The sequence below is a fragment of the Juglans regia genome, chromosome 7 (genome assembly GCF_001411555.2).
Source record: "Juglans regia cultivar Chandler chromosome 7, Walnut 2.0, whole genome shotgun sequence".
Classification (NCBI taxonomy): domain Eukaryota; kingdom Viridiplantae; phylum Streptophyta; class Magnoliopsida; order Fagales; family Juglandaceae; genus Juglans; species Juglans regia.
Window position 1 is genome coordinate 50,294,256 of NC_049907.1, and position 14,297 is coordinate 50,308,552.

Genomic DNA, 14,297 nt, shown 5'->3' on the forward strand with positions numbered 1-14,297 from the left:
TCCTCTTGATTCTCTGCATAGTTTGCCTCTGTCTCTTGGCTTGGATATTCCCATGCAAAATGTTCTAGCTTGTGACAATTATAGCACTCCACTGTGGCCTTATCAAAACATCTCTTGCTGTGCCCTCTTCCTCTTCCTCTATAATTTCCACGACCACGACCTCTGCTTTCGGAGTGATCTCCATGAGTAACTTTTAAAGCATGTTCTTCTTCTAACATATGAGAGTTCATGTGTTGTTCATGTACAATAAGACTGCTCTTCAACTCATCTATGGTTAAAGTGTCTAAGTCTTTAGACTCTTCAATGGTACAAACAACATAATCAAATTTGGAAGTCATAGATCGTAAAATCTTTTCAACAACAGGAGTATTTCTGTTATCCTCACCATTGGCTTTCCTTTTTTTGGCAATGGCAAGAGTGCGAGAGAAATATTCATTCACAGTTTCTCCCTTCTTCATGTGAAGAATTTCGAATTCCTTCCTCAGAGCTTGCAAATTTCCACGCTTCACTCATGTGGTACCCTGATATTTCTGTTTCATAGAATCCCAGATATCCTTCGCAGTCTTTTTGTTTAGAATGGTCTCTAGGATAGAACGATCTAATGCCTGAAATAGATAGTTCTTTGCCTTCAAATCCTTTAACTGCTGATCTTCAATGTGCTTCCTCTGTGCATCTGTGAGAACAACATCTTCAGCCACTGCAGGAACTCCATTCTCCATTCTCCACAAGTCCCCAATACTCATTTGAACGCAAGAAGTTTTCCATGAGCATTGCCCAATGATCATAGTAGCCATCAAACTTCGGAACAACTGGTTGGACAAATGAACTCTTTGTTGTCATCGTTCAAGTAGAACACACATAGAAGGCTGCGGCTTCTAAATATCAGGCCCCTGTGATGGAGGTCTAATACCAAATGTTATAAAATAGAAGCTGAATAAAGAGTATAGATGAATCTGGAGGAAATCAACTTAACTTCCTTGAATAACAAATTTGGCTATTATATAGCCTTATAGAGCAAATAGAAATAACTGAACAAACATGAAAATAGCCCACATCTAAACAACTCCTACAACGTGCTTAGAAGACCAAATCAACAAATAACAGAACCTAAAATAAAAGGTATTTAAAGACGTAGTGGTAACTAACCACTAAACCAGTAAGATAAACATAAAAACTAACGGCAACAGCTCTTGCACTTTGGGAATTCTTGAAGAACCACTCGTAAGAACTATTTCATGAACACCTCTCTTGTCCATCTTAGCATCACTCAAACATTTCTCCATGAGCTCAATAGAATTCATGAATAAATCCAAATTGAGTTCCACAAACTTGGCTAGGGTAATAGTTGAAGTAAAATCAATACCCTTAAACAAAGAATCAATGTCAATGGTAGTCTCTATTGCAGAACAAAGAATCCTTTTTGCCCTTTCACAAGCAGTTCTCAACTTCCTTAGAGCTTTGGGGTTTCCACTAATGTCTTTCTTGTGCTGCCTTTTAAAGGTTTCGACAAAGTGCTTTACCATTCTGTCGTCAAAGTCCTCACCTCCAAGGTGAGTGTCTCCTGCGACGGCCTTCACTTTAAAAACATCCTTCTCTATGGCAAGCAGCGAGATATATATATATATATATATCTGTAGTTCCCCCACCCAAATCAAAGATCAGCACATTTCTCTTACCAATGTTATTAACCCTATCAATACCATAAGCAATGGTTGCGGCTGTCGGTTCATTAATTATACGCATGACATTGAGGCCTGCAATGCGTCCAGCCTCCTTTGTGGCCTTTCGTTGGGCATCACTAAAGTAGGCGGGAACAGTAACAACCTCATTCTTTACTATCATGCACAGATCATAGTCTTCAGCAATCTGACGCATCTTTGTGAGAATCGTGGATGAGATTTCCTTCGTAGACAAATGCTTCTCTTCCTCCTTGTAACTGACCTTTATCATAGGCTTGTCCCCATAACTTTCGACGACCTTGAATGTCCAGCACTTCATGTCACTTTGAACCAAGGTATCGTTGTATCTTCTACCAATCAACTGCTTTGCGTCTACATATAATAAAATTAATTAGGATAAATTAAGCAGGACTGTGAAAAGTGGCTATAGAAGTTGTAAAATTTGCAAAACTTTTTATTTTCCTGTATTTTTGTTGTTTAACTCATGTTAACCCGTTATCGTGTCATAGGGTTAATTTACGCATGGGATCAGAGAACCTCGAAAAAAATCAACAGTTGGCACATGAAGCCGTAGTCCATTAAAATTGATGATCATTTCCATGTTGAAATAATTAAATAGTTCAATTGGAAAAAAATAATAATAAAAAATGTGATTAAAGAGGAGAAATAAACAAATAAATTCAAAACCTAAAGAAAATAGACATTTCACAGAAATCATAACATCAAAGAAGTTTATCTAATGTTTTAATTTAAAAATGTATACATAAAATTTAAGCAAACATAAAAATTGAAATTATGATGTAAAATCTTCATAAGTTTTTTAAAAGAATGGTTTTTTTCTTTTCTGGAAATTCAATGGTATGAACAACAAAAGTACTTGTAGTGATTAATAATCAAGAAACCAGCCCGACACGTTTCGAGCGCTAAAAGATTGGAAATTAGAAGAAAACAGATCATGTAATTGAGAGATCACCGTAGATAGAGTTGGTGGGGTTACTAATGGCCACGTTCTTGGCGGCATTAACGACTAACCGTTCTTTCTCAATGAAGGTCACACATGATGGCGTCGTTCTGTTACCCTGATTTGCTACGTACAACCGGCATGCGTAAACGAAATGCAACCGATTGTGAGTGAGAAAACGTATGTGGAGGTTAAAAAAAAAAAAAAAAGTAAAGAAAAAAAAAAAAGTAAAAAGGCAAAAGCATAAAAAAATGACAAAGTTCTATTTCTTCTTCTTCCTTAGGTAGCATATCACACTTTGAAGATTTTCTATTTTTCTTCTTCTTCTTTAGTTGAGTAGTAGACTACTGCAGCAAGAAAGGTTAATACAAATTTTTCTTCTTCTTTAGGTATAGCAGACCACACTTTGAAACAAATAACAATTTCTATTTTCCTTCTTCTTCGATCGATAGTGGACCATTGCGGCATCAAAGGTTCACACAATTTTTTTTTCTTCCTTTGCAGACCACACTTTTTGTTTCTTTTTTAAAAGGGAAAGGAGAAGCATCATAAGCAGAGGCCATTGCCCCGTTTCGTTTTTTTTTCCTTCTATTTTCCTTTGCTCTTCTCAATCCAAATTGGTCAGTCTTTCCTCTTAACACTTCCTTTCATTTCCCTTCTCCTTTTTTTTCCCCTCTAGAGATATTCAAATTGTAAATAATGCATCACTTTCTCTGAGTTACTGGTTCTCAGATAACTCAGACTTCATCTAATTGCTCTAAATTGCATGTACTTCCATTTCAGATGTGGGTTTTTTTTTCTTCAATAATTCTATAGACAACCACCCTTCATCCCCACTGCGGCATCGCGTCCGATGTGGCAAAAATAAAAACGACAACATTTCATTTCACTCCAGCTCGAAGATAGAAAAGCCTCCTCTGGTCTCCATCCCCATTTCGCCCCACATTTTCACTTTCTATTTTCTCCATCTTCTTCTCCATCCCCACACATCTCTTCGTCTTCTACACATTCATCGCTTTGTCTCACAAAAATAGCCACAAACATCGCCGAACCCACGATGGATCTCTTCTCTTCGTCCTATCCACAAAGTCAATAGGCCATTTTTCCCCATCTTTGTTTTCGAATTTTTGCAACCCCGGAATGAGTGATGCCAAGCTCGAATTCCTATCTTCTTTTGAGAAAACAAAACCCAGATCCATAAACCCTTTTAATTCTTCAAATTCAAGGTCAGACAAGCTCTTTGTTTCGCCCTTGTTCCTTCTATCACTACTTGTCTTTTTCTTGGATGATACTTCGAATCTGCGGGTATAGTTTCCTCTGGTTCCGTGACTTCTTTTTCTGAAAGGATGGTTTGGAGCTTTGATGTGAGGAGGACCGAATCTGGAGACAGAGAGCCATCATCGAAGCTTGCTTTGGACCTCTTATGGAAAGTGGGGATGCGCAAAAGCTCTGACTTTTTTTTTATTTTCCCTGAATTTGATTTTCTGTGATTGCCTAATGAAAACTATATGAATCCTGTAGATTTGATTGTTTCTCGAAAATCTCGACCTCGAACCAGCACGAATCAAAGAGCTTCATGACCTCCTCTACGTCCATAGATGGTTGATGACTACAAAACAAAGATGGAAGATTTTTGTGGTTGGTTGTGCCGTGTGCAGAATTTAGGCTCCATTTATATACCCAGCCTTCAAAAAACTTCAATTGGTTCATACACGTTTTGCTTGTGTATAAATAAACTTATAACAATACCAGATCCACTCATTAAGAAAAGTTTTAAAACAAAATATGAACAATGTCTGAAGAATGACAACGACCAAAGACGCACGACGACAAAATGCTCAAATCTCCCTCTCTGGTTTCGCTCTACAACATCCAACCCAAAGCAGCTCTTTTTCATTCAATTTCCCTCTTTTCGGCATTTTTTTTTTAAATTTTACCATATGACGTGGCATACTGGTGTTGAGGCAGGGACGCAAGCCGGTTGTCCCTAGAATTATTATTTTTTCTTCGAGTAATTGTTCTTCCATTTAAGATTTTTTTTTCTTAAAACAACCGGCCACGCAGGACGCAGTGCCCCTGCAGTTCCCTGACCCGTTGTAAATAGACTTTTTAAAAAACCAAGCCTCTATTGGGTCGCATGTGGTGTTTAGAAAATGAAACAGAAGTTGGGAGGGGGCAGACAACCCATGGGGACTTCGTCGCTGGCATGGTCGTGTGTTGTTATCGTGGTCTCGCTCCACGCAGGCGCATCCATTGTCCATAACACATATAAGCCCGATCTCTCTCTCTCTCTCTGTCTCTCTCTCTCTCTCTCCACGATTTGCTTGATTAAATCTTTGACACAATGTTAATATCTTAGTATTTCTATCTTCAGAAAGTATTCGTTTAGGAGTGCTCCGAATTATGCGGGAATTGAAGGGACCATGACTTGTTTGATACAATGCCGTGGAAACAATGTGTCCGATTTGAGCTTTTAATCTCTTTTTCTACGACTATACCCTTTCTTATAAAATTTCATGTACTCTACGATTTTGTGAGTAATTAGTCTTTGAAGTGTATTTCTCATACACCACTGCGTGCAGACATTGCCTCCGGTGGAGAGTGTTAATGGGCTAAGCTGAAACAAGCTGAAAAGGAATGAATTTGGTATTTTCGGCATTATGTTGGACCCGTATTGATTTCAATACAGTTTGAGAAGAAATGAGATTTGGTCTTTACTTGTCACAAAAGGCTCGGAAAAAAGATCCCATCGTCATTTGATTCCAGGTATTCTTTTCTTGTCTTGATAATAGTTGTAATGGGTTTGAATTCTAAAGCTTGATAAATGTAATCCAGCTATTCCATCAAAGTTGTTCTTTTTAATCACCATCAAACATTTAACGCTCTGAAATCAATACCAGCGAAAAAACAAGAAATTGCAGATATAAATTCAAATTGCAGAAATTCCAGCTTCCAACAACCACAGAACGAAGAAAATTCGAAGGGCAAAAGAAAATACTCTTAAGTAAAGGTTTGGATGAATAGATTCAAAATAGTAGCGCCGGAAACGTGTTTGAGTTCCTTCATCCTTGCGGTCGTAGCTTGTAAGCTGCTGTGGGAGACATTATTAACAACTGTAATATTATTGTTGAGAGAGGCTGCACAATTTCTTATTAGTGCCTGGATATTTAGGGCCCATATAATCGGATTTCAGATTAACTTCAACCTCAAAAGCTTTTCGTCAAACTCGACTGCCTCTGCAAGCTGGATGCCATCTAGCCACTTAATCACCTAGCCAACAGCAGCTTACAATTTTCATTTTCTTCTTATCAGCGGGGGCAAGCTTAGGACATATCTTCTTATCATTAACAGAGTTCCTCATGCGGTAGGCACAGTTCTCCAAACCTGCCCTAGCCTTAGCCCTCTCTCTGTGTTCATCATCTTCAGCCTTTAATATCTCTGCTTTCCTGACCGTTCTATTAATCTCTTAACTGGACAGTCTCGCCTTGTGATTGGTGATGGTGATCTTACAACTGGCGCCAGTTGTCTTTTCCTTAGCAGAAACATTCAAGATACCATTAGCATCGATATCAAAGCAAACTTTGAGCTTAGCAACACCCCTTGGTGCGGCAGGAATGCCCTGAAGCTCAAATTGTCCCAACCAATTGTTATCCATAGTTCTTGACTCTCACCCTCATAAACCGAGATCAAAACCTCAGTTTGGTTGTCTGCGGTGGTGTAAACTTTCCTCATCTTGGTTGGAATGGCAGTGTTCCTCGGAATCACAACAGACATGTCACTTCCATTAATCTCCACCCCAAGTGACAAAGGTGTGACATCTGATGTCTCGAACTCTGTCATTAACCAAGCCAGACAACTTTGCAGCTTGAATAGCTGCTCCATAAGCCACAGCTTCATCTGGGTTAATGCTCTTACTAAGCTCCTTTCCATCAAAGAAGGCCTGCAACAGCTGTTGGACCTTGGGAATTCTAGTAGAACCCCCTGTAAGAACGACATCATGGATACACCTCTTGTCAAATTCAGCATCGGCCAAACACTTCTCCACAAGACGAATAGAACACATGAAGAAATCCATATTGAGCTCCTCAAATCTAGCACGGGTAATGGTTGTGTAGAAATCAATACCTTCATACAAACAGTCAACATCAATGATCGTCTCAATTTCAAAAGAAAGAATCCTCTTTGCTCTCTCACAAGCAGTTCTCAGCCTCCTCAAAGCTTTAGCGTTTCCACTAATGTCCTTCTTGTGCTGCCTTTTAAATATATCCACGAAGTGCTTTACCATTCCGTTGTCGAAATCCTCGCCTCCAAGGTGCGTGTCTCCAGCAATAGCATTCACCTTGAAAATATCCTCCTTAATGGTAAGTAGCGAGACATCTGCAGTACCACCACCCAAATCAAAGATCAACACGTTTGACCCACTCTCTCAAGACCGTAAGCAGTGGCCGCAGCTGTTGGTTCATTGAGTATCCGCAAGACATTCAGGCCCGTAATTCTCCCAGCATCCTTCGTCTCATCAATTGAAGTCCCTCCATTCTCCGATTACAAGCTAGTGTACTTGGCTCCATGTGTTCCTTAACCTTACTCACGGTCCGTGAAGGGATTTATTTATTTTTTTAAAAAAAGAGCATTTTTTAACAATAAGAACAGGCCTAAAGTCTGAGTTCAAATTCATTGACTGAATAATTTTTTTGTATTTATTTTAGAGAAATATGTGTAGTTTTACAGTTCCACCACTAAATTCGGGAATTATTGCTTTTTATTTAATCTCGGAAGATTAGTTGTACCCGGCCATTAATTAATTCAGGCAATTTTCTAGAAAGATTACTTGTAGTTCAACCATGGAAAAATTGAGAGAGAGAAAGAAATAAAGGTAACACTCGAATGGTCTCTTCAATTTTCTCGAAAGATTACTTGTAATAAGTCATTGGTGATAGTGTTGTGAGTCACTTGTGACTCCCGCCGGTGGTTTTCTCGCTGGCAGAAACATTCAAGTGCCATTGGCATCGATCATCAGGAACACCCTTGGGTGCTGCAAGAATGCCACAAAGCGTAAATTCTCCCAACCAGTAGTCGTCCACAGTTTTTGCTAGTAAGCAATATTAAAAGTGAAGGACCTTACTTCCTTAGTTCCATTCCGTCCAAAAATATAATATAAACAACATCAAAAGTGTAGGACCTACATAACGTTTCTTTTTTCAGAAATTCATTCAATCTCAACTAAAACGGAAAAATTAAAACACATCAGAACGAAATGCTCGTACAAGATAAAAGCAGAAAACTTTGAGCCAGGGCAAAGTCGCTGGAACTCTAGCTACGGCAGACTTGGTATCCATTCCAGTCGTCTCTTTGGTTGAGGGGATCTACTCAATAACTTATTTGTTATTACATCGTTTTGCAATTATCGGATTGCAGATTAACTCAAGCTCCGTAAGCTTCTTCTCAAACTCAGCTGCCTCTGAAAATTGGATGTCATCTAACCACCGAATCACCTGGTCTATAGCAGCTTCAATCTTCTCCATACCAGCAGCGGCTAGCGTGGCACAAATCTTCTTTTCATTAATAGTGTTCCTTATGCTGTAGACATGGTTCTCCAAAGCTGCCTTAGCCTTAGTCCTCCCTCTACGCTCATCATCTTCAACCTTGTATTTCTCTGCATCCATGATCATCCTATTAATCTCTTCTTTGCAAAGTCTTGCCTTGTGATTGGTGATAGTGATGCTGCAACTCATGCCAGTGCTCTCTTCCACAGCAGAAACTTTCAAGATACCGTTGGCATCGATATCAAAACATGCTTTCAGCTTAGCAACACCCTTGGGTGCTGCAGGGACACCCCGAAGTGTAAATTCTCCCAACCAGTGATTATCCTCGGCTATTGCTCTCTCACCCTCGTAAATCGAAAACCAAACTTCTGTTTGGTTGTCGTAGCCGGTGGTATAGTTTTCTTCCATCTTGATGGGAATGGTGGTATTCCTTGGAATCACAACAGACATCAGATCATCTTCGCCCGCAAGTACCCCCAGGGAAAGGGGGGTCACATCTAAGAGCACAACATTTTGTACTTTTTCATTGCCCATACCAGTCAAGATCGCAGCTTGAACAGCAGCTCCATATGCCACAGCTTCATCCGGGTTAATGCTCCTATTAAGCTCCTTCCCATCAAAGAAGTCCTGCAACAGCTGCTGAACCTTGGGAATTCTAGTAGAACCACCAGTAAGAACGACATCATGCACACTTTTCTTGTCCATCTCAGCATCAGTCAAACACTTCTCCACAAGCTCTATCGAATTCCTGAATAAATCCATGTTGAGTTCTGCAAATTTGGCACGGGTAATATTTGAGCAGAAATCAATACCATCATACAAAGAATCAACTTCAATGGTAGTCTCAATTGCAGACGAGAGAATCCTCTTTGCTCTCTCACAAGCAGTTCTCAACCTTCTTAGAGCTCTGGCGTTTCCGCTTATATCCTTCTTGTGGCGCCTTTTAAATATTCGAACAAAGTGGTTAACCATTCTGTTGTCGAAGTCCTCACCTCCAAGGTGTGTCTCTCCAGCAACCGCCTTCACTTCAAAACTACTCTCCTCAATGGTAAGAAGTGAGATATCTGCAGTACCACCACCCAGATCAAAGATCAATACATTTCTCTTGCCAATTCTACCCACGTTGTCAAGGCCGTAAGCAATTGCAGCGGCGGTTGGTTCATTGAGGATCCGCATGACATTGAGGCCTGCAATGCCACCGGCATCCATTGTGGCCTTACGCTGAGCGTCATTGAAGTAGGCAGGGACGGTAACAACTGCATTTTTCACCGTTTTGCCCAAATAGGCCTCGGCAATCTCACGCATCTTTTTTAGGACCATCGATGAGATTTCCTCCGCAGCAAATTGTTTATCTTCACCCTTATAACTTACCACGATCGTAGGCTTGTCTTTAGAACCTTCAATGACCTTGAATGGCCAAAGATTGATATCATTCTGAACCAACGGATCACTGAATCTCCTTCCAATCAACCGCTTTGCATCTGCAAAACAGCGTAAGATGCAGGAAATATAAATATCAAACGCTTCTAAATTTTTTATAGGCATGATTTCCTTCTTCTTCTTCTTCTTCTTTTTCTGTTTTTTTTTTTTTTTTTGTCTGGACTGGTAAATTGGTTATCACTGCATTAGCAGAGGGAATTAAGTTTTAAAAAGATGCATTTTTTAATAGTTTCTAGGTCCAAATCCAATAAACATATCTAATAAATACACGAAGGAAAATAATGAAAAAACAATTGGCACATATTAAGTTGTTCACAAAATTGATGGATTTTCACAACACGTTAGATAGTAAAAAAATTAGAAGTTAGAACGTTTGGGTAACGAAAATACCTCAGTACTTTTCAACTATTTTCGTACTATTAAAAATATTTCACATGTCAAACAACTTAACATACTTTCAATGGGACCTACAAACTCACTTTAATATCTACTCATAATTATTCACAAACATTCTATAATATTTATTATTATTATATATAAATAAAAATAAAATCACTATAATATTTATCACTATTATATATAAATAAAAAATAAAATCAATAATATTTATCACTATTAAATAAAAATAAAAAATAAAACTAATAATATTTATCGCTATTATATATAAATAAAAAATAAAATCATTATAATATTTATCACTATTAAATATAAATTGAAATTGAAATCACTATAATATTTATCACTATTATATATAAACAAAAAATAAAATCACTATAATATTTATCACTATTATATATAAATAAAAAATAAAATCAGTATTATATATAAATAAAAAATAAAATCAGTATTATATATAAATAAAAAATAAAATCACTATTATATATAAATAAAAAAATAAAATTACTATAATATATAAATAAAAAATAAAATCACCATAATATTTATCACTATTATATATAAATAAAAAATAAAATCACTATAATATATAAATAAAAAATAACATTACTATAATATTTATCATTATTATATATATGAAAATAAAATTATTATAATATTTATCACTATTATATATAAATTAAAAATAAAATCATTATAATATTTATTATTATTATATATATAAATAAAATAAAATTACTACAATATTTATTAATTTTAAAAAATTATTATAGTAAAATCATTATAATATTTATGGAATCCATACCTTTTTCAACTACCTATTTAAAAGTCAACAATTCAATATACTTCACACATCTAAACAACTTAAAATACTCTCAATGAGACTCATAAATTCACTCTAATCTCTACTCATAACTATTCATAAACATTCTTAATACTTTTCAAATATTTTCACTATTCAAACCCAAGAGAAGCACTACTGCCCAAAACTCAGACATATTCTTAAACCTACTTCAATAATAAAATTAATTTTATAATATATCGTACCACGTTAAGCCACGTCTTAACCATTGCCTCGATATAGATTTGCATCCTCTCTTACTTTTTATTATCATTACTGTTGTTGCATCTTAAAAATAGACTCTGGCTATGGAGATTTAACGTACAAAAAAAAAAATTCTCAAACAAAAAAAATAGAAAGAAAAAAGAAAGAATGAGAAAAATGATTTGAGATGATAGAATTTCGTGAATTGTATAATTATCGTATAATCATTTTTAAAAAAAATAAAATAAAATATGATATCTATATAAAAAATTAATTTTTTAATAATAAATTATATTCTTTTTTAAACTGATTATACTATATTTATGTATTTACATTGTACGTATAACTCTTCAAAAAAAAATTACCAAAGACGGAGTTAGCAGGGTTCCTGGCGACTTGGTTCTTGGCGGCATCACCGACCAAGCGTTCTTTCTCGGTGAATGCAACATAAGACGGCGTCGTTCTATTTCCTTGATCATTAACTATTATCTCTACTCGATCATGATGCCACACTCCCACACACGAGTATGTCGTCCCGAGATCGATCCCTATTGCTGGGCCCTCCTTCCATTCTTCGGCCATTTTTGTCGATTTCCAGAATAATCGCGGTATTGAAGACAAGTCTACATGTCTCTCGGAGACGATGGTCATTTTATATAATTTGTTTCCTTGCCCACGAAGTAGACGGCATTTGTAAAAGTTCTTTTTCTCTCTGATATTTGCGCACAGGTGAATAGAGAAGGAATCGAAAAGAAAAAGTAGAGGGAATCTTAGTACTTTTTTGTTTTTTTTTTTTTGTATGATTATATTGGTCGAAAGTTTCTTTGTTAGACGATAAAAAAAAATCACTTTCTTAACAATTAAGTAAAAATATATTAAAAAAATTAAAATAGATGGGATGTTAAAATAAGGGACAAATAAAGCAGACAAAATAATTTTTTTTTTTTTTGTTAAATGGGTAGTGCTATGTGCTTCTCCACATAGTGTGTTTCTGGTGTAAATTATATAAATATATATATATACACATTTGTTTTTTATTTTAAACATGTTTAAAATATAAAAAAAAAAAATCAATATATTAATAGTCATTTTGGTAATCATTACATAAAAAAATATTAAAAATTAAAATAAAATATATGAGCTGTCAAATTAAGGAGGGCAAATTCAAGAGACAGAATATCATTTTCCTTGTTAAATTATAGCCTGTTTGGATTCAGAGTTAATTTCCAATCATTTCATATAATCTAATTATTATAATTTTTTAAATTTTTACATAAAATATAATAAATAATTTAAATTTTTTTAAATAATAATAATATTAAAAATAATATTTTATTCAATTTTAAACTTTCATCTCAGTTCATTTCATCTAAACTCACTAAGCAAACCTCACTTAATTATTTTCATAGAATTACTTCACTTTTATTCAATTTATAGGGATTATAAAAGGTTCTCGCCTATTTCCTTTTTGGGTGGCTCTATAACCACTGTGGGAGCTCTCGTGGGGTTCCTAGTGGTACATTTTATCTATGTTTTTTTTTTTCACATGTATTTTTTAAATATTTTTTAATATTATTTTTTAAAAAAATTCACAGCATTATTAAAATTTCTAGTAGTATTATTCTTCCTTTTAACAGACATCATCTTTTAGAATTTCTATTCATTTTTCTGTAGATAAATAATTCTTTCTTAACACATTATTTATTATGTGAACTACTATAATTTAAAAAAAAAAAATCAAAACATCAATATTTTTAAAAAAATTTAGCCTTCTATGTCAATTATGTATGTGTTAAAAAAGAGAATTTACTTTTTCTTCTTTAAAATAATGACAAGTCCTTAAAAAAAATGAACAATATTTGCGCATGTAATCTCTTGCATTTTTTTAAGGGCCATCGATGAGGTTTCCTCGGCAACGAATTGTTTATTTTCACCCTTATAGCTTACTACGATCATAGGCTTGTCTTTAGAACCTTCAATGACCTTGAACGGCCAAAGATTGATAGATATCATTCTGAACCAACGGATCACTGAATCTCCTCCCAATCAACCGCTTTGCATCTGCAAAACACCAAAGCGCAAGATGCAGCAAATATAAATATCAAACTCTTCTAAATTTTTGATTGGCAAGGTTTCTTTTCATTTTTCTTTTTTTTTTTCTTTTTTTTCTCTGAACTGGTAAATTAGTTGTCACTGCATTAGCCAAGGGAATTGAGTTTTGAAAAGAAGCATTTTTTAATAGTTGTAGGTCCACATCCAATAAACATCTAATAAATTCACGAAGGAAAAAAAAATGAAAAAATCAGTTGACACATATTAAGTTGTTGTTCACAAAATTGATGGATTTGCGCATTAAAATTTTGAAAGTAATTAGTGGATGGTCTAAGGTTAGCTTTGGATTGAGAAACACTCTAATACATTTCATCTCATTATTATAATTTTTTTAAATTTTTACGTAAAATATAATAAACAATTTAACTTTTTCAAATTTTAAAATATTAATAATATTAAAAAATAATATTATAATAATATTTTATTCAATTTTCATCTTAACTCACTATCTAAACCTTCCCTATACTAAATTCGATGATGATTAAAATATGCGCATACCATAAATACAGACCAGTACTTCAAGTGAGAGAGAGACAACACGCGTCTTGATCGTATTTACATTAATGGGGTGGTTTGGACAATAAGATAAGAAGAAATGAGATGAAATGATTTGATAGGAGCTAAATAAAATATTGTTAAAATATTATTTTTTAATATTATTATTATTATTATTTTAAAATTTAAAAAAATTAAATTATTTATTATATTTTATATAAAAATTTAAAAAAATTATAACGATGAAATAAAATCATTTATTAATCCAAATAAAGCCTCAGGGAGAGTTCGTGGGAAGACGACAGGAGGCGGATCTCTTTGTGATGAAACGATTCGTTTAAGTACTTGACTAAAACAGTGCATTTAATTTTCCATGTGGTTATTTAAGGCAACTGCATTCGGCATTTTTCTAATTTCTATTATTATATTTTATTACTCTAGTATTAGGACAAATCACGTCAACCCTTGGATTCTAGGCCTAGCTTCTCCCTTTTTATTTTTTCTTTTACCTTTTCCTTTTGAAAAATCCCTTTGAAAAAATTATTTAAGAAAATAAACCAGGAATAGGGTGGACTTCATGTCCATCGGGAAAAATCCTTCAGTATCGGTCGAGAGAAATGATAAAC

At 34.9% G+C, this 14,297-nt stretch overlaps 1 protein-coding gene and 2 pseudogenes across 1 annotated transcript; all 3 read right to left on the minus strand.

The window, feature by feature from the left end:
- LOC108986316 overlaps positions 1–2,013 on the minus strand; it is a 6,532-nt pseudogene extending 4,519 nt beyond the window's left edge.
- Positions 2,014–5,902: 3,889 nt separating this feature from the next.
- Positions 5,903–7,976, minus strand: LOC108986317 (annotated as a pseudogene).
- On the minus strand, positions 7,771–11,766 carry LOC108986328 (heat shock cognate 70 kDa protein-like). Its single transcript, XM_018958905.2, has 2 exons — positions 11,430–11,766; positions 7,771–9,664 (listed from the first exon to the last, which is right to left on the minus strand). Exons 1-2 carry the CDS (start codon positions 11,713–11,715, stop codon positions 8,016–8,018), a joined length of 1,935 nt encoding a protein of 644 aa, XP_018814450.1. The 5' UTR covers positions 11,716–11,766; the 3' UTR covers positions 7,771–8,015.
- Between the last annotated feature and the right edge of the window lie 2,531 nt (positions 11,767–14,297).